A 19,928-nucleotide genomic window follows, 5' to 3' on the forward strand; every position below is an offset into this window, starting at 1 on the left:
GTAAATGTTTTCTCCCATGTCTAATCATGTTTGACTGTTGGTTTTTTCCTGCAGCAGTAACAGACGTTTTTGCTCCTTCCTGGTGGAAGAACAGCATCCTGGGCTGGTTTCAGACCTGCAGCAGGTTTAAGTCTCTGGGTTGCAGATGCCTCCCCGTTCTGAGCCACCAAGTATGCCATGCATCCCAAGCAGCAGCTGCACCTAGGAATCCTTCAACAGGATAACAAAGCTGAGGGCAAAGGCAACCTCTATCTTTGGCTCAATCCTGTAGATGGACTCCACCAGGAACAAGTTCAAACAACATGTAAATATCTGGCAATATGATCTCCATCTTTACTGATGGAACCCACCTGACCTCTGTAAGTGACCAGGAAGCTGTAGGCATCAGGATCACCATGGGCATGACCAGCGTGAGAACATGTTTGGCCAGGTGTCACAAACAGTTTTATCACAACAGATGCTGGAAACCTCACCTGCTCCGGACCAGATTTGGTTCTGAGATTAAAGATAAACACAAGTCTCCTGACCAATCAGATCTCTTAGAAAAAAAAATTAAAACAAACATGGCTGTAACAAGGGTGAGGGTTTTCACATCTCTGTTCAACTGTCTGAAAGTTAGAGTTTCACTGACAGATCACCACAAAGTAAAATTGATTAGCCTAAAGTTTATTTCTGCAAACTACATAAAAGATCTGGAACTGATTTTTAACAACTGTCACTGACAAGATTTCCTACAATCTTTTCCTCCAGTGTGTTATAAAAATGATTGTTCTTTTCTTTAGCTTTTCAGTTTATTTTTAATCAGCTCCTGAGATTATTTCAACAGCCAGTGTTTAATCATACCAATTTCCTGATGATTAATCTTTCTCATGCTCCTCAACAACACACCTGCAACACATTCAGTTAATAAAACACAATAAAACTCCTGTTTTAATGTGGCTGTGATCAGATTGATTTTTCTTTTCTTTGACCTTTCATCTTTCTGACCTGCTTTGGCTGAAGGAGCTGATTTTCATCTGTCAGGAATAAATGGCCGCCAGTTTTACATCAACCTGGACATATCCAGAGTCAGAACAGCTAGTTGATGACTGAACTGATAACCAGTGTTAGGATCAATTAAAGTACAAAATCAAAAATAAGATATAAATAAAAAATGAACACTCTTACATACATCCTTTACAAATATTGACAGAACGAAATCGGTAACTTTCAACAATTTATGTCTGAATAAAAGTTTTGTAGTTTATTACTCTGATCTTCCTTTAAACGCTGGTTTCATTGTGCATTCTTTGGAGTGAGATGTCCATCTAGACATGTGGCTGTGAAGGATTTCCAAACCATGGACAGGAGGAATGGGGGAGACTAGGAGGCTGAAATTAAGCAAATGACATGAACCTCTTGTGGTGCAGATGTGTGTGTGATGAGGCTTATGCAGGAGAAAACAATAGGTGGCAACACCTAGTTAGGATAATATTTCTTGGCACTGGTCTAGTCTGCATTTGTTTAAAGAATAGAGTTAAGAGCAGTCCAGATATTGCATCACCCTGATTACAAAAAGTTAAGATACTGCTAGCCCTAACAATCCCCATATGAGCACCAATCCAGTGGTGTAGCTGTTCATTTCAGGTTAGCACCAGGTTTATCCACCTGCTACAACCAGTAAGCTATGTGGGTGTCCATGTTAGCAAAGGTTAATCCAGTCTGTGTCCAGGTTTGATGAACATTGCCGTCTCCTGTTGGTCCATGGTTGGTTAGCAGATGAAAGACATGTCACTATTTCACCTCATCTTTGACTGACTCGAGGGGTATTCCTTGGGCGGATCCTAAGGGAGAGTTCCCACAAAGCCTCCTCTGCCAGGTGATCGCTGAAGTCATTGAAGAACGATATGATGTCATCATCAGGCTGCAGAGAGTAACGCCTGCAGACAGAAGAACACTCAGTACACAGTAATACTACAGCAAATACTACTAACAGTACTGCAGCTAACTGACACTTGTTGGTAGCTCCTCAGAGTGTCCAGGATGTTGAACTGCTGCCAGCGTTTGGAAAAGTTAACTTTTGAATCCTGTGAATTCATCAGGCAGTCAGGGTTCCCCAGGTGGACAAATGTCAAGTCCTGAAGAATCAAGCCCCTGAAAAGACAGGCACAAACAGGTATGTGGTAGCTCAACAGGGTACTGACCTAAAGACGGGGGGCTATTTACCAACTGAAAGGGCAGACGTCGGCACAGACCTACTGGTAGGGTATACTTGTGGTTATACCATGGTCTGGGTGAATACCCGCTTCTGATTGGCTGGAGGGTGTCCAATAAAAAGTGATAATGGACACCTATGAAAGAAGTTCCAGCGAAATAGCCTTATTGCTGTGAATTACTGCGCCGACTAAACGGTAGTTGGTTATTGTGGCAACAGAAACTCAGACGCCGGGCAGCAGACACGCCAGATCAGAGCAGCCTGCAGGCTTATTGAATGATGTAGGAAACTATCTGTGGACTTTGACTGTTTGAAACAAAATGTTGCATCATCCTCTGGACACACACAAGCTGTAAGAGCTGCACCCACCCTCTGAGATGTTTGTGTCACATAACATAACTGCGGTCGACTGAGCTGTAGGTTCTGTATCAGAGCAGGTTACCTTGGCAACGCGTCACAACAAAAAATTCGACACAGCCGCTTCTTGTGAAAAACTTATGATTTTACAGGTAAAAAACAACATTAACGCATTATTTATTTATTTATTTATTTTCTTGGACAATTAATTAATGGACAACGCGTGAACCGTCCGAAGTGAATAGACACCTTGTTAGGCATTATCCCTTACATATAGCCTATATGGTTATTGACTTACAGGTAAGGTATGCAGGGAGGCTCCACCTCAGCCAGAGCTGCTCTGTAGGCTCTGAAAGAAGATGAGCTGTCTATCAAGGAGCTGAACTCCTCCAGAGTCTGAGAACAAGCCAAAAGAAAAGACCTTAAATGAACTATTGCAAACTGACCAAAGACTGAATAAAACCAATGATCCCAAACTGACCTCAGAGGTGTTTTTTTGCCATTCAAGGCGACGCAGAGGGGCAGAGTCCAGTGCTGACAGAATGGATAGATATGAGTTGAAGTTATTCAGCTTCCGCAGATGCTGCAGAAACACAGTACAAACACAACAGGTGAGAGCAGGGAGGAAAAAGTTTTACAGAAAACCTGTAGGCATGAGGACAACATGGAGAGGAGACCTTCACAGGGAGGTTACCTTCCCTTGAACCCATTCATCCAAACTTATCAACATCACAAGCCTCAGTAAAGAGCAAGAATACCTCAGGCTGTGGTGTCTGAAAGACTCACTACAACTTCTAAAAGCAGGTTTATCCAAATATAAAACATAGTGTGAAATATAAATCAGTCACAAAGAAGTCTTAATGCTGCTAAATGCCTGCAAACACATCACCGTCATCTTCATCAGCATGGTTTACCTTCATGATCTTTAGGAACTTCAGCAGGAGCTTCTCTCTGTCGTGAGGTTTGTCCTGGAGGATGATGACTGACCGAACCCTGAGGTGGCACACAGGTGATTGATCAGCTTATCAATAGTAAATAATAACATGTTGTTATCAGGACCTCAGAGCCCAGACATTAAAACTGTAGCTGAATCTTCGAAAAGCTTTGAGTTGGCTTATCTGAAAGGGTTTACATGAAATTCCGAAAGCAGAAATCTGATTAAGCAAGTGAAGAAGAGGGTCTATTTCTCTGCTTGGTGGCTCCCTGCTTCAACACTGTATCAGCTGATTCAGGTCATCATCTAGATCTGAATGAATCTGTTATAGACGTGTTCATTTGAGCCAGGTGTTGAGATGCAGGAAACATCTAAAACATCCAGGGCAGTGACTGACACTATCAGTCACTGGCTCAGCATTTTACCAGAAGGAGACGTTGTTGAAATGTTGAGTAAATGCTGTCAAGTTTGGACTCTTCTCCTCATTCTGCTCTTTGGACCACAGCAACACCTCTGGAAGCTAGATAGGTAAGACAACAGGTGGGATTTAGACTAACATGACATATGGGTGAGACATACAGGCGAGATCACAAAGTGAGACAGAAAGGTGATGGACTGAAACAAACAAGTCTTGGACCAACAGGTGAGAAAGCCAGGTAATGTACAATTGACAGGTGAGATACGGAAAGCTACATACCTCAATCTTGTAGAAGAGGTCAGAGTCCAGCAGAGTCAGCTGTTCGGCTAAATCCTGACTCCCAAAGTCCAGCAGAGTTCCTGGTCTGTCAGACGTTTAAATGGACAGGTAAATACTGGCCAATAACAGCCCAACATATGGTATTCTCATCCAATCAGGTGACAGTTACCTGGCAGCAACGCCCTTCGCAGCGAGCGGACGGACCAACTGATGAGAGCCAATCAGTTGCCACCTCTTTTCCATCTTAGACAGAATGTTGGAGTGTAGCAGGTGGGCTGGTCCCAGCTTTCCAACAATCAGAAGGCTGGACACCAGATCCATCAGCAGCAGCAGCAAATCAGATTCCAGCTCTACAGCACTACACACACACCAAAGTCACACACACTAATGAACATGCAGTGTGTGACATGTTCTCTAAGTCCTCCTGAGTTCAGTCCAGATCTTGAACCTGGTTCAGATGCCTTGGTGGCTCTGATTCAAACTGGACTGGAGCGGTTTTAACTTAAGTTTGTTACGTACTCTGCAAGAACAGGAAACTTTTTGTTCTTGATGTGGCAAGAAAAAGAACAGTCTTAGTTTGGCCAAGTTATCTCATACTTCATGAGAAAGTTGTCTGTGACGGGGATATGTCTTAGCTGTAGAGGACATGAACGGCAGTCTCCTGCTTTTCCACCTGTAGAAGAGCAGTGATCTACTAACCGGATGGTCAGTGAATCAATGCCTGGATTCCCTAGACTATACGTCTTGTCTTATCAGTGTGTTTGGGCAAAACACATCATATTGCCTCCTGATGTGTCCATCGGGGTATAAATGTTTTGTGAACGTTAACAAGTCTCTCGTATAAACCAATAGAAGTACTGTGTGACCATGTGTTTGACTGGGTGAATGTGACAAGTAGTGCAAAAACACTTCAAGTAGTCAACATATGACTAAAAAAGTGCTAAAAGTACAAATCATTTACCATAAGTAGTTTGGGTAGGTGTGTGCCTCTGTGTTTCTCACCTCAGGTCTTCCACCACTCTGACCAGCAGCTGAAAGGTGTTTTTGGCAGCTGTTACGTCTGCAGATTCCTGTTGTTCACACAGGTGTCTGTATGTGCTGAAGGATAAGGACTCACTTCAAACAATCTGGATCAACAGATAGACTCACTTTGGGTTCAAGCTGTTCGTGTAAAAAAAAAACAAACAAAAAAAAAAAAAACACTCCTGCATAGGTGGGATGAACAAGTAAAAAAAAGCTTTTTATTAAAGAATTGTTCTAATGTGTCTCTTACTGTCTTAACCTTCTGTTAAACAGAGTAGAAAATGGTACCAAAGTCCCAAAAAAACACAAAAGCACCTGATTCTACTGGCTTGCTTTCACGGTTTAAGCTGGGCATCCTGAGGAAAAGGTCTCACCTGAAGAATCTGAATTGCCAGATGAGCATATGTGTAATTATTCTTATAAATGTAATGATTTGTTTTAATTGTTTCTGGTTATGTTTGAGTCTGGGATTTCTACGCCAACATAAACCCACCATCCTAAAATAATCAGACAGTCCATCATGTGGTATGCTGAGGTCAGACACTGCAGAGTGAAGGCTTTTTACAGGGAAACCTGTTATGTTATGGTTATCTTTTCTTGCTAGCTTTCTTTATAAATAAGGTAATAACAGATTGGAATCATACAAGATGAGTTGGTTATATTGAATTATGTTCTCGAGTTCAATCCTTTGTGCTTGCTGTTATATAAGCCCATTGTAACATCATATAGTTAATACGCAGGCTATCTTACCCACAGACCGGAGAGGCCAGTCCTACTTTTACATGAATGTCACATCCTGTTGTTTTCCTGTCATTGTCGACATGTCAATTCCTCAGCTTCACTCAGTTAAAACTAATCAATAATCACATTCAACATTGCATTGCATGTGTAAACAATCAGAGGAATTGGAGAGCTTCTTTCTTGTTTCAGATCTGATACTCTGTTTTTTGGGGTGCAAATGAAACTATAGTGTTGTCATGGAAACTTCAATATGACTGCAGTGTTTGAGGTGTTCATGCAGGTGGAGTGTTTGAGGATATCTGTGTTGCAGTTTGCTGATGATGTCAAAGGGGTTGATGAAGCTCCTGTAGGTGCAGAGGAAGGCCTCACGATACAGGTCCTGCTCTGCAAACACACACACACACACACACACACACATCTGTAAATAAGTGCTTGATGCTACATGTCATGAATGAATGTGTATGAATCTGACCAGTGCCGTTGCATTCTGTGGCATGGACCAATAGGATCTCAGGAGAGGCTGCTTTAACATCTGGCCCCTCCTCGTCCTGAGAAGACAGAGGTCAGAGTCAGGACACAGGTGTGATTAATGACATGAGGTGAACAGGTGAGAGGGTGAAGCTTTACCTCTGACTTCATGGTGATTCTGTCAAGGACTTCTTGCTGGTTGGTCAGTAACAACTCCTCCACCAGTTCCTCCTCACTGCTACTCTGGCTGAGCTCCGCCTCCTGCTGGTCACTCTGTGAACTGCAGAGAAGAAGAGACTGAGGCTGTGAAAGTCCACAGGTGTGTATACAGGTGTATGTGTGTACATGCCTGTGCATGAGTGTATATATGTCTGCACAGGTGAAATACCAGGTGAGTGCATGAGGTCTCACCTGTCTCCACTCTGACAGTCTTCACTCTCTGAGTTGGTTGAATCCTAATGACAAATAAAAATGCACGAAATCAGTGAAACAGAATGCCAGGTGAGTTTGATCTCAGGTTTTTAGACTCCTGACAAGGTAAAGTAGTTTTCTCATGTCTTTACACACAATAAAAATTCAGGTTCTTTCATTCACCTGCTGTTTCTTCTTTGGTGGTAGAGCAGGAGCAGGAAGGTGCTCAGGTGAGGGGGCAAAGTTTGTTTCCAGGTGAGTCTTATGTGTCTGATTGGTGGCGTCTAGGTCTCGTTGTTTGTTGTTGTATTTCTGACTTAAAGCCGGAGGCTTCTGATAGAATAGGACTGGAGACTGATCACTGTACAACGAACAGATCTGCAGATACTGATGGACTGAGGACACACAGACAGATAGACAAGTCGACAAGTAAACAGGCCAACCGGCCGGCCAACAGGTAGAAAGTAGGCAGGTCGGCAGGAAGACATGTGGACAGGAAGACAAAAGGAGACAGGGTGACAGATACACAGATAGAAATGTAAACAGGCAGATTGCTTAATTCAGGTTTAACATCCAGATACAGTGATTGATCATTTATCAGCAGCTATGTTTTTGCTTACTGTGCCGTTTCTTCTCGGGAAGGGGGGGAGGGGTCTTGCTGGGGGAAAGAGGGGAGGAAACGGGTTCATCAGGACCGGTGACATTTTTACTGACTGCAGAGCTCAGGTCCTCTGGGGTGGAGTCAAATCCAAAGGAGGGTGGGGTCTGGGAGTTGATTATTCCTGGTTTATGAAGACAGACAGTCAAACAGACAAAGAGAAAAGTGGGGTTGGGGTCAGATGTGTCCTCCCTCACCTGCAAAGCTGCGTCGTCTCTTCTCTGGGAGAGCGGGGGCCAGAGAGGAGGATGCAGGGAAAGGGGGGAGTGTCTCGGAGGAGGACAGGTCTGTGTTGAGGAAGTCATAGTCTGGATCATCCTCTGTGGACAAGACACTGAGTTAAAACACTGTTTTAGGCTCAGACTGAATGAATGTTCAGAACAACCACAGAGTCTCAGGCGACTTGTTTAAGGTAACATTTGATAAATACATTTGTCTTGATGTGAAAACAGTCATATGAAGTCAAATTTCCTCTGTTTTGGCAGTAGGGGGCGCAGAAGAGCCCTTAATGTGTTCCGTTGTGTTTACGTCCTGTTCTTGTTTCACACCCGTTTTTTCTTCATCCTTCTTTTTTATTAGTTTCAGATCAAGTCATCAGCACTGACATCTGCCTGTTTCATGTCTGTTAAGTCCTGTGTTTAAATCTTCATCTTAAACTAATTTGTCCAGGATTGTATGTCAATGGCTGTCGCTCCTGCAGCAGGAACCTGTTATCAGATCAGCTGGCAGCCCCGTTAGAAAGATAAATGCACATACATCCTACATAAACACCCAAAACATCATATACAGAGATGGTTCGTTATAATAATATCCTGCAGTCTGTTATGATTTATCACAACAGGACACTTGGGTGCACAGTTAGAAATGAAATCAACATGCAGACATTAGGCAAGTTGTTTATGCATCAGCAATCTGCAGCCATTACTTACGTATCTCATTCTTATGACTTAATAATGGAAGGCCACAGGATAAAATCTTGGAGTCATGCATTAGAAATGCATGGCCACCAATTCATTTTATTTCTACAAATGTCACCAGAGGGTCTCCACACACGTGTACTTGTAAATGATTTAATCTCATACTGGGACGAGGTGTTTGATCCGGGACTTATGAAGTCAGAATAAATTAAGCGATGAGTCAGGTTTCACTGATGTAAACTTAATAACAACGAAATTGTGAAAATCTGAACTGATGTTTAAAAAGTTCAGAAAAAAAATTAATTTGTGATGAATAAACTCGCCTGTGTAGGGACACCAGAGGAGAGGATAGGCTACGATGTGGTAACTTAATAGAAGTAGTTGTCCTAACAGGAAAATAAACCTGGAAGAGGATAAAAAAACTGTAGATGACATCCATAAGAGGAAAACTGAGATACTTTAATCTCTGTGAACATCTGGAATATTATATCATATGACCAGGCAGTCATTTTGATGTTTGTCAGTGGGATGAAAACTGCTGGTGTAACTGGGAGAAGAAATGCAGCTTGAATATCAGCTGTAAGAAAACACTGACATCAAGTTTTCTTGCAGCCAAGATTTAAGATCACATAAAAAGATCAGTGTAAATGTCTGGAAACATGAGTGGAAGTGAGACGTTTTGGTCATGAATACATTATTTATTCACATTATTTAAGCATCGACTCTCCTGTGTTCATTTTTTTAAATGTAGCTATCCTTTGACTTCTGAAGCAGTTTATCTCTCTTCTCCTTCAAACTGATTTACATTTTTTTTATTTTATAGTTTAATAGTATAGTTTAATACATCCCGGCTATGTGACATCTGTTGCGTAAATGCTGATCAGACCTGCTTTTGATTTTATTGATATGTTTTAATGTTTTGCCGAACTGACCAGCCTGCAAACATTGATTGGCAAATTGGTTTAGGCAATGGATGGAGAGACAACAGACAAAGAGATATTTAAATATTAAAGCTGCTCCAGCAGGAGGCTCTACTGAACAACATTTCATCACACACAGGAAATGTCAACTGACAGGAAGTGACTTCACTCGCACCCCTCTGCTGCTGAAAAGAAACACGAGTGTGTGTCGGTAAGTGTTTGTGTGTTACCACAGTTTATGCTGTGGGCAGCAGAGTCAGCAGAACAAGAAGAGAGTCGCTTCAAACAGTCATCATCCAACTCCTGCAACACACAGTAATAACCATGAGAACACGAATGTTTTTTTAAACAAACAGAAAATGCATTCTAACTGGTGACAGAGAAAACACACTCACTCACACACACACACACACACACACACACACACACACACATATATATATATACACAAGTTTTCTGAACCATCAAGTGACTCTTTTTTTAAAAAAGCAACTAGAGATAAATATAGTGACTTTTTCTGGAGTTATTTGAGACTTTTGGAACTGACGTGAAAGCATGTATAGTTTACTTCTTCTCAATGTGCAGCGTTTCCGCCTCCCTCGCCTCCCCCGCCTCCCCCGTCCATTAGCACTCACAGCTGCAGTCAGAGATGATCACCTCTGCTCCACAACCAGACTGAAAATGAAACCTGCAAAGCTGCTGCTTGCTGATCCTGCTCTGGTTTACCATCACATGTCTATTAATGAAGGAGGAAAACATTTAAAAAATGAAAAGTATTGTAAAATGTAAGACTTTTAATTAGAGAACAGCTGGAGCAACTAGTTAAAGTACCTAAAACAACATTTTAACTTTATGTCTGTTTATTTGGGGCCAGGGATGTTTTCTATTTAATTCTTTACTGTTTCGAATTGAAATGCAGTTAAATACATTTTTCCACACATTACTAGAGCTTGAGTTTACAATATTAATGTCTGTTGTCCACTAAAATCCATTTAAATTAAAAAATGTTGTTCTTTGGGAGAAATATTATGTTAATAAGGAAAATATATTAATTACAAAGCCTGTGATTAATAAATTAAAATTTTTAATCGAGTCCCACCTCTTATCTATCTATCATTCTATCTATCTATCTATATATATATATATATATATATATATATATGTATAATCAGCATAGTCATTTAATGAGCTCTGTGGTACACCACAACTACGCAACTGAGCTGAATCACTGAGGTGAACTTACTGACAGACAGAAAAGGTTCTTTTTTCAGAAAGCAGAAAGGTTCTTAAATTAAGAGCTGAATCCTTAATCCCAACCGTCCATATGATGGAGAGTCAAAGGCAGAACTTAAATCCAAGAGAACTACATACCGTCTCAGATTACTTATTCTGTAACATGAAGGACGTGAAACAGTGATAAAGACCATGTTCAGTGTCTTTGATATCTTGCTATATACCCCAGTGGGAAGTCAAAAATAAAATAGAAATAAACTAGAAGCACTCTGAAAGTGCAGACCTCTACCAAGTTATTGTAATTGTTTTTGTCAATGATTGTGGGGTTTTTTGTTTTTTGTTCTTTTAGAAGCTCTAATGGCAAAATTAATCTCAATCTTAACCATCTTAACCAATCTTAATCAAAATTATCTCGCCATAGTGAAGAATCCTTTAAAAAAAATCTTGGATCCAGGCAGTGATATGGATCACTCCCAAATCCCATTTCCTTCTGCTCCCATCTAATAACTTGTTCCTTATTCAGTTTCTGAGATTTCCTGAAAATTTAATCAAAATCCATCCATAACTTTTGAGTTATACTGCTGACAAACGAGTGCCGCCAAATACATGACTTTTATCTCGGCAGAGGTAATAAAAAAATCTGTGGGACTAGCATGTTTCAGACTCTCAGCTGAACTGTGAAATGTATTTATTTATTTAGCTCAGAAGATTTTACTTCATTAATTTTTGATGGTAAGAACCCTGATGTTAACATACATGAATATTTGTTTTTAGAAATCTTTCTTTTCATTACTATTTTATTAATTCAATATTATGTTTATCATTGAAATAAGACATCTACAAACATTTTTTACATCTCAGAGATGTTAAGGAGGGCTGAGTTAACAGGATGTTTACTGTCAGAATTTTATCAGTAAAAGAAAGAGCGTGCATCTACTTAAACCGATGTAGGACAGTGCAGTTCTGCTTTGTCACTTTCACATGTGGTGTTGTGAGTTAAAATAGCTCAGGGCCTCTGAGGTGCCATGTTTGTCTATTTTGTTTCATGCTGATTCAGAAACCATGCGTCCTGTTAGAGATTCACCCCCGAGCACAATGCAGCTCATAGACAAAAGTTAACAATGCTGTTCCCAGCAGAATAAAATACACCAGAAGGGTGCATATTCTATATTTTGACAGGGATTCTGTCTTTGGCACCACGCTGCGCTTGTCCAGCTAAAGCCAGATATCAACTTGATTCTGCATCCCTTTAAAAGGATGGAAAAAAAGATAAAGGAATAAACAAATACTCTAAAGCAGGGGTGGTCCTAGCTTTTGTTATTTCTTGCCACAATGCCACAACTTTTTTCTTGGCCAGTATAGAAGATGTATGTCTGCAATGAGACAGCGTCTATGTGTACAATACTGTAACAGATGCTAGCTCCACTGGCTGTCAGCTGCATACATGCACACATATGCACACAGACATTGCTCATGCACACGTGTTAAACCATGCTCACGTGTGTCTAACATGTATTAAACCTAATAAAATACTCCATTTGCTAACTATGTTATTTCTGTGTTAGCTGTTTAGCCACAACTGTATTAGTTGTTTGGTGTGTTTGCTCTTTAATAACTGTTTTTCTATTGATTTCAGTGGTTGCATGGTGGTGTGGTGTCAAAGCAAGAAGGTAGCTGGTTTGAGCCTTGGCTGGGGAGGTTCGAAGACTGGCCTTTCAGTGTGGAGTTTGCATGTTCTCTCCGTGTATACATGGGATCTCTCTGGGTACTCTGACTTCCTCCCACCATCCAAAGACATGCATATTAGATTAATTGATCACTCTAAGGAGTGAGTGTGAGCAGTGTTTTGTCTTTCTGTGCTGGCCCTGCGAAGGACTGGCAACCTGTCCAAGGTGTACCCTGCCTCTTCCCTGCAAATTGCTGGGATAGACTCCAGCTTTCCTTTGACCCTTAATTGGACGAAGCGGTATAGAAAATGAATGAATGAATGTATTTCTATCAAATTTGTAAAGACCCATAACAGATCCAGATTACTCTAAATTTACTAACAGTCAAGTCACTGTTGATTTGTAATTATTTAGATGAATAAACTTGAATACACTCAGATTTATTTAGCACTTTTCTTATCTTGTTGACCCCTCAAAGTGTTTTTGGCTACAGGACACATTTGCCCTTTCGTGCACACATTCTCAGATGACACAAAATTGGCAAAACAAAAAAAACCCAACTTGGTTGAAGATTGTTTCTGTTTACATCCATTTTGTGAATATAAATGTGTTTTGTTACCATAAATCAGGTGGGCATACCTGTTTAACTTCTGTGTATACTTCAGGCTCTCGTATCATGGGTGCTACTATGGCAACCCTGCAGGGAGCAGGGCTGGGAATGGATGATGTTTGGCGTTTTTTAGGAGGGAGAGCTGGAGGACTGAGACAGACAGAGAAAAACTAAAAGTTAGCTTCTAAAGTTAAACATTTCACCGCCACCTGTCATCGACCTGTAAACGTCCATTGACTTTCTGCTGTATTTGGGTGTGAAAAATTTCCAGTTCATTTACCTGTCAGGACCAAACTCCTACTGTGATGAAGAGGATCTGCATTCCTCCAATCACAGCACAGTGACAGCAGTCAGACGTTTTTCTCTGAATACCTGTTTTTAGTTCTGTAGGGCTGCCTGATTCAAAGCTAAGTGTGTTTCTGACCATAAACGACTGAAACTTGTTCGTTTAACACCATCTTTTGACAAAACACTACTCAAAAGTCTATTGTGAGCCTGTTGTCACATTTAAAATCAACGCTCATTTTCTAAAAGACTCTTAAACTACCTTTGAGTTAAAACCTGCCAACACTGGAGTCATGAAGACATCCAAACCACAGCAGCAGAATTCAGCAGTTTGCTCAGATCTGGAGACAGCCCATAAAAAGATGAGACTTTGAAACCATCAATGTTTTTAATTCCACAAAAAGACAAAAAAAAGAAAGAAAGAAAACGCTGAGATTGTCTGCTGTTGTCTGTTTCCCCCACTCCCACTTCTTCTTCTGCTGTTACAGAGAGGAAGTGTGTGGCAGGCATGATACAGTCTACTTCCTGTTTCATCCATGGTTTTATTTCTGCTCACACTCTTTGACTGTCTCAGCAAACAGATGCCTGCTTTCTGACTAAATGAAAGTCCCATTAATCAAAGACTACCTTTCCCAGAACAACCCAGATTATCTGTCCTAGACTGGCCAAGACAGACCCAAAACACCAGACCCACTCCAACTCTGACTGATCCAGATCACCCATTCCAGACCCAGACCGACTCAGATCTTTGGACCAAGACAGACGTTTGGACACTGATCATCCCAGACTGATCTCAAACACCTGATCCTGGTTGATTCAGCCTGACCCAGATTATCCAACCCAGACCGACTTATTTCTGACTCAGACCAATCCAAACATTCCGACCCAGACTGATATAAAAAACCTGAACCAGGCTGACGCTGACTGTCCCAGATCACCTGATCCAGATCAACTCAAACGACCTGACCCAGAATAATTCAGAACACCTGAGCCAGTTTGACCCAAATCACATGTCTTAGACCAACCTAGACTGTCCTTGCTCATCCAACCCAGACTTAACCAGAATACCTGACCCAGACCAACCTAGATCCCCTGATTCAGACTGATCGAGACCACTTGACCTAGATCAACCCAGATCACCTAACCCAGACCAAACCAGCCCAGCTGACCCAGGCCAACACAGACTACTTCGACCAGGCCAACATAAACTACCTAACCTAGTCCAACCCAACTCAGCTCAGTCTTGTTGACGCAAGTTAAACCAAAGTGATCTGAACCAGTCAACACAGAGTGGACAACAAGCTCATATCGATAATCATTTTACATAAAACTCATCTCCAACAGTCAGTCAGCGAATCAAATCTGAGTTCAGAATCACCTCATTCCTTGAGGGGGTGTCACCTGGAGGGGGAGCATCGGGGGTTTGGGAGGCGCTGGTATCGGGGGCTCTAGTCTTTTTAAATCAGTCTTCACTTCTTCATTATCCTGTGCAGGAATCAAACAGGTTGATGTGCTGTCTGATGTGTCCTTGTCACCAAATCCTTCTGATTGTGATTGGACAGGGGACAAGGGGGCGGAGCCTTCTTGCCTCTCTGCAACAAGTCGAACCAACACCTGATGGACACAGGAAAATAAAAGTAATTTTATAAACTGAGCCTAGTTATTATGAATCGGACTAATGTGGATTATTCAGTATGATAAATTGAACTGACTGGATTATTACTGGATTACACTGAATTGGATTGACTTGAATCATAATACCTTCACAGTAATTTGGCTTGAATTGGATTGTATTTGGATTATAGTAACTTGGATTGAATTAGATTATAACTCGATTACAATAAACTAAATCAAATGTAATTATAATTGAATTATAATCAAATTAAAGTTAATTGAATTGAACTGGACTTTCATCAGATTATAGTGACTTGGATTAAATTGGATTATAACTGAATTATAACAGAATCATAGTAAAATGGGTTGAATTGGATTATAATCAGATTAAAGTGACTGATTAAACTGTATTATGATTGGTTTACAGTAAATTTTATTCATATGAATTACAGTCATTTTGGTTAAATTTGATTATAATTTGATAATAATTGGATTATTGTGAACATGATTTGATTGGCCTATAATTGGATTACAGTAATTTGATTGAATAAAATTATAACTGGATTCTAAAAGATTTACAGTGACTTGGATTAAATTACATTATCACTGGAAAACAGCAAATCTGATTTAATTATAACTAGATTATATAATAAATTGGATTGAATCTGATTATTAATTGATTACAATAAACTCAGTTAAATTGTATTATATTTGAAGGGGTTGCATCAGTAAAAGTACCTTGACATTATTTTATTTTTGTGCTGCCTGAATTGAACTGAATTGAATTGAAAAGGACAGGACAGACTCAAGTGACTTAATTGATCAGGAGGAGATTAAATATCAAAAGAGTTCACAGTAAAGAGTGGACAGATTAACGTCTGTCCCACTGTTAACCCCCAGCTGACACCGTCCACTAAAAAACTAGTTACGTTTACATGGACAAATATTTCATCTATCCAACTGAAATCAGCCTGATTGGAGATTCCAGCTGACATGTTTACACGGACGCTAAATCAAGTGATTTGATCAGTTGTATTTGCGTATTGAACAGATTTAATATCATAATGCGTTTGACATGCACAGTGCTTACTAGTTCAGAAGAAAAAGTTTTTTGTTTGTTTGTTTGTTTTAATTTTGGACCTTTTGACTGTCAAAATGCACAATAATCCTTGGCTTGTCCAGTTTCTAACAAAAACGTTGTATCCGCCACGTAACCTCCACGTGGTTCAAGCCTGCGCAGAGACAACATTCACCTCAAAACGATCAGAATGAGTGTACACATGGTTACTTTTTCCTGGTGATCCGATCATGAAAAGGTTTAAACCACCCCTCTCAATCGGATTGAAAATTCTTTCCGATCGAGGCCGATCAGATCAGCTAAAACGTTTACATGACACATTTTTATTCTGATTGGACGATTGATCAGATTAAAGTGCTCCATGTAAACGTAGCTACTGAGATGATGTGACAGAAAAGGAAGGGACAACAGCAGACACGGGACAGACATGAGACCAAAGACAGATAAACAGCTAAAACAGACTTCTCATTGTCCATCTCATTACTAAAATAAACAAGAAAATAAATAGGAAGACAATATCTGTCCTCACCTTGACACTGTCCAGCACAGCTCTGATCACTGTGGTAGCACTTTCGGAGGAATCTTCGTTGTCATGGGAGATGCCCTGCAGCATCACTACCCGATCTGCCCAGCGCATCAGCTGAGCCAGGGACCGGTAGAGACGAGTAAGACAGGCAGAGACAGTCTTACTGCAGGGGGGGCAGACAGGTGAGGACACAGAAGAGTCTCTGAAGCCTATGTTTTGAGAACAGTATGAAGAACCGACCTGTTGTGGAGCTGTGGCTCTAGTTGAACCAGAGTGTGGACCGCCTCCAAGACTCTTCCAGAGGCTCCGCCCAGCAAGCCGCCGACCACAGACTGGTCCATGACCAATTTGTCTCCCCCAGGCTTGTCCACTCCCAGTCTGTCCACCAGAGCTTTGAGGTACTGCAGAGAGCTGATGACGGCCCGCTGTTGGTCTTCTAACACACCCACAGACTCAACAAACACACACACTTCCCATCAGCCAATACAGTGTTTATGATGTCATAATGATGTCACTTCTGTAACTTATCCAGTTTGTTTGGCTTCTGTTTGTGAATCTGTAATACAGTTATCATGCAGTTTATAAAATCTGTTAAATCTTTCCTCGTAGAGAAATTAACAAATTCCAAATTTAACAAAAAAAGAATGATTTACTGATAGAAATAAAAACCCAGGATACTTTGAAGCCAAACATGTCCTCTGAAGTCCAAACATTTGTCCACATATGGAGTTCCATGGTCCAAGTTTAAAAACTGTGAGCACCATGTCATGTGACAGGAACCCAAACCAATAAGTTTACAACTTTTTTTTTTACCCTAATCATGAATTTTTAACTCTTAGCCTTGCTCATTTTCAGGTAGGATGTAGAGAACAAAGTAATAAAATCAACACCATCCACCACTCCAACTTGCCTGCATTAAGATGTGATGGACTGGTGTCCAGGTTGTACCCTGCCTCTCATCTGTTAACCGATAGAAATAAAATGCTGGGATAGGCTCCAGCTTACCTTTGATCCGTAATGGACTAAGCGGTACAGATAATGAATGAATGAATGTCTTATGGCAGCAGCTAGGGGTTCAATAAAAATAGTAAAAAGTGAAAGAGAAAGCGAGCAGCCCTGCCTGGTGCCTCTCTGCAAACAGAAACTTGGAGAAGTTTGATCATTGGTCTTCACACATGCATTTGGGTTGTTATATAATATTTTTATCCAGTCTATGATAGATGACCAAAACTCGGTCAAATGCTTTTTCTGCATCTAAAGAAATGACTGTGGATTCCAGATTATGTAGAGTAGAATAATCTGCTGTTAGTAGAGGAATGTCTATGTTTAATAAAGCCTGTTTGGTCAGGATGTGTAATTAGAGGCGTTATTTTTTCTATCCTTCTGGCCAAAGCTTTGCTGATTATTTTAAGATCTACATTTATTAATGAAACTGGACGGTAACTGGATGGAAGTGTCGGGTCTTTACCTGGTTTTAATAGTAGAGTAATACTAGTTAGGTTCATGTTTGAAGGTGTTTTTGTTTTTCTTTTATTTCTAATATCATATTGTAGAAAGTGGGTGCCAGAGTGGTCCAGAATTCTTTGTAGAATTCTGCTGTAAAACCTTCTGGACCTGTACCATCTGGACCTGGACCGTCTGGACCTGGACCATCTGGACCTGGACCATCTGGACCTGGAGCTTTATTATTGAGCATATGCTGGAGAGATTCATGGAGTTTGCCGACTGAAAGAGGTGAATCCAAGGCCATTTCAAGTTTCAATCCTGGAAGCTTGATGCCATGAAGAAATTGATAAATATTCTCATCTTTGTGTTTAGTTGTGGTGCATTTAATGTTTTCTGGAATTCTTTGAAAGTGTTATTTATCTTGTCAGGCTCATGGTTGATATTTCCTTCTTTATCCTTTACAGAGGAAATTGTTGTTTTCTGCTTTTTTGTTTTTAACTGATTAGCCAGGAACCTTCCAGATTTGTTGCCATGTTCAAAGTTCTCCAAGCGAAGTCTTTGCACCAAGAATTATTCATTAAGTTCAAGTTTAGCTTTCCTTATATCGTTCAATGTGTTTCAGTGTTTATTTACAACTTAAGGACAAACTTAAGATTTGACTTTTGTTGTTTTCATCTATAGTTTGATGTTTTTTACATATTTTCTAAAATCACAGTTTTAGTTTTATTACATTAATATTATATTTATTTGTTCAGTTCAGCGCGCTTTGACTTCACAATCCTAGAAAATATTATCAATTTTTTTATGGAAATTTGTTCAGATTTTAGAGTATGTCCACCCAAACTCCATTTCAATCCTATTATAATTAGGGATGGATTTTTCCTGTGAAATGAAAAGTTATTTATGTTTCTAGTTTGCCTCTGTCTGCCCAGCAGACAGTGTATGTGTGTGTACCTGGTTCTGGTTCTGGTTCAGGTTCAGATCCGATGGTTTGACTCTCTGTGATGGGGTGTGTTTAACTCGCTCAGAGCGTTTGATTAGCTGTGTGTTGAGTTTTCCCTTCAGTTTCATGGTGAGAGAATGAGCAAGCTGAGAGGCTAAAGAGAGGAAAACATCATCATGTCATTTATTGTTAGACCTTAATCTTAGGAGGGAAAGTAACAGGAAGTGGGAGTTTTTAACCCGTTTATGCTGACATGCAAACAGCTGTTAAAAGGAAGAAGTCAGAGGGGAAGCTTACCTGTCTTGCTCTCAGGACGAGAGGACATGTCTGCAGACACAAAGGTGATCTGTAACAGTTTATTCCTCCACTCTCATGCTGAACAGCTCCGTTCCTGTCGTCTTCGGCCTACCACTGTCTCTCTTCCTTCCTCCTCCTCTTCTTCCTCTTTCAGACTTATGTCAGTGAAATTGTCTGTGACCATGATGATGCCGCTGTGGAGTAAAACAGAATCGCAGCCTACAGCGCCACGTACTGGTAACAGATACACTTTGTTCCCATCTTGTCTTCAAGTCTTGAGCAAAGGTTGAAGAAGAAAGATTTGCCTCAGATTGTTGCTCCAGTAGTTGGAAAATTATCCACCTTAATGTTAGGGGAAAAGTTTATTTAAGAAAATTCAGACTATAATCAAGTGAAATTAGCTGTGCAGTGAGAAAATTGGATTTGATAAGATTTCTTGATATATGATATTAAGTTTATTTTATTATGTTTTTATGTTTATAAAGTATGGGGGTTCTAACTCCATGTCTTGTCCTGCTGCAACGGTGCGTCTGGTGTAAGCAAACAGGAGAGAGCGGCTTTATTAAAATGAAGAGAAGTTTTCTGTTTGGCACTTAAGAATGAAGAAAAAGAACTGACATTTATCTTTGTCCAATCGAACCCATGCAACTGGGCATAAAATTGTGATTTTGGACAGAAAACTGCTCACAAAGCACAATAAGAAACTTTTTTGTTGTTGTGTTTTGTTTCCTTTTTTCAACGAAATGGGCTTTAATCCTTGTGGATATAAGTTTCGAGACAAGACAGCAAAGGAAAGACTAACTTAAGACTGTCGGCAACACCGAAAATAGAAAATGGCACCTTCATCAGTTCAAACTGGATTTTCTGTTTGTTTTACAGAAATGATCGTTTTCTTTAGTGCAGGTAGTT

At 40.4% G+C, this 19,928-nt stretch overlaps 1 protein-coding gene across 2 annotated transcripts; it reads right to left on the minus strand.

Annotated features, from left to right (window-relative positions):
* Positions 1 to 645: 645 nt before the first annotated feature.
* LOC121649418 (rap guanine nucleotide exchange factor 1-like) lies at positions 646 to 19,187 on the minus strand. 2 transcript variants are annotated; one of them, XM_042000238.1, is made up of 24 exons: positions 19,020 to 19,187; positions 18,734 to 18,876; positions 17,802 to 17,807; positions 16,574 to 16,785; positions 16,337 to 16,496; positions 14,494 to 14,729; positions 12,860 to 12,980; positions 9,551 to 9,623; positions 7,681 to 7,803; positions 7,446 to 7,607; positions 7,009 to 7,220; positions 6,826 to 6,869; positions 6,574 to 6,694; positions 6,419 to 6,494; positions 6,246 to 6,330; positions 5,185 to 5,277; positions 4,352 to 4,540; positions 4,183 to 4,267; positions 3,911 to 4,005; positions 3,466 to 3,544; positions 3,033 to 3,134; positions 2,850 to 2,947; positions 1,993 to 2,133; positions 646 to 1,919 (listed from the first exon to the last, which is right to left on the minus strand). In XM_042000238.1, exons 1-24 carry the CDS (start codon positions 19,045 to 19,047, stop codon positions 1,784 to 1,786), a joined length of 2,820 nt encoding a protein of 939 aa, XP_041856172.1. In that variant the 5' UTR covers positions 19,048 to 19,187; the 3' UTR covers positions 646 to 1,783. The 2 variants fall into 2 exon arrangements, with proteins under 2 accessions (XP_041856172.1, XP_041856173.1); XM_042000239.1 differs by lacking the exon at positions 17,802 to 17,807.
* Positions 19,188 to 19,928: the final 741 nt, after the last annotated feature.

The sequence above is a fragment of the Melanotaenia boesemani genome, chromosome 11 (assembly GCF_017639745.1).
Source record: "Melanotaenia boesemani isolate fMelBoe1 chromosome 11, fMelBoe1.pri, whole genome shotgun sequence".
NCBI lineage: Eukaryota > Metazoa > Chordata > Actinopteri > Atheriniformes > Melanotaeniidae > Melanotaenia > Melanotaenia boesemani.

Coding starts and splice junctions, on each gene's coding strand:
- LOC121649418 (XM_042000238.1), bottom strand. CDS start 19,047: ATGTCCTCTCGTCCTGAGAGCAAGACAG. Junction 16,497..16,573: donor GAGCCACAGCTCCACAACAG/GTCGGTTCTTCA, acceptor CCCCCCCTGCAG/TAAGACTGTCTCTGCCTGTC. Junction 6,870..7,008: donor CACCAAAGAAGAAACAGCAG/GTGAATGAAAGA, acceptor ATTTGTCATTAG/GATTCAACCAACTCAGAGAG.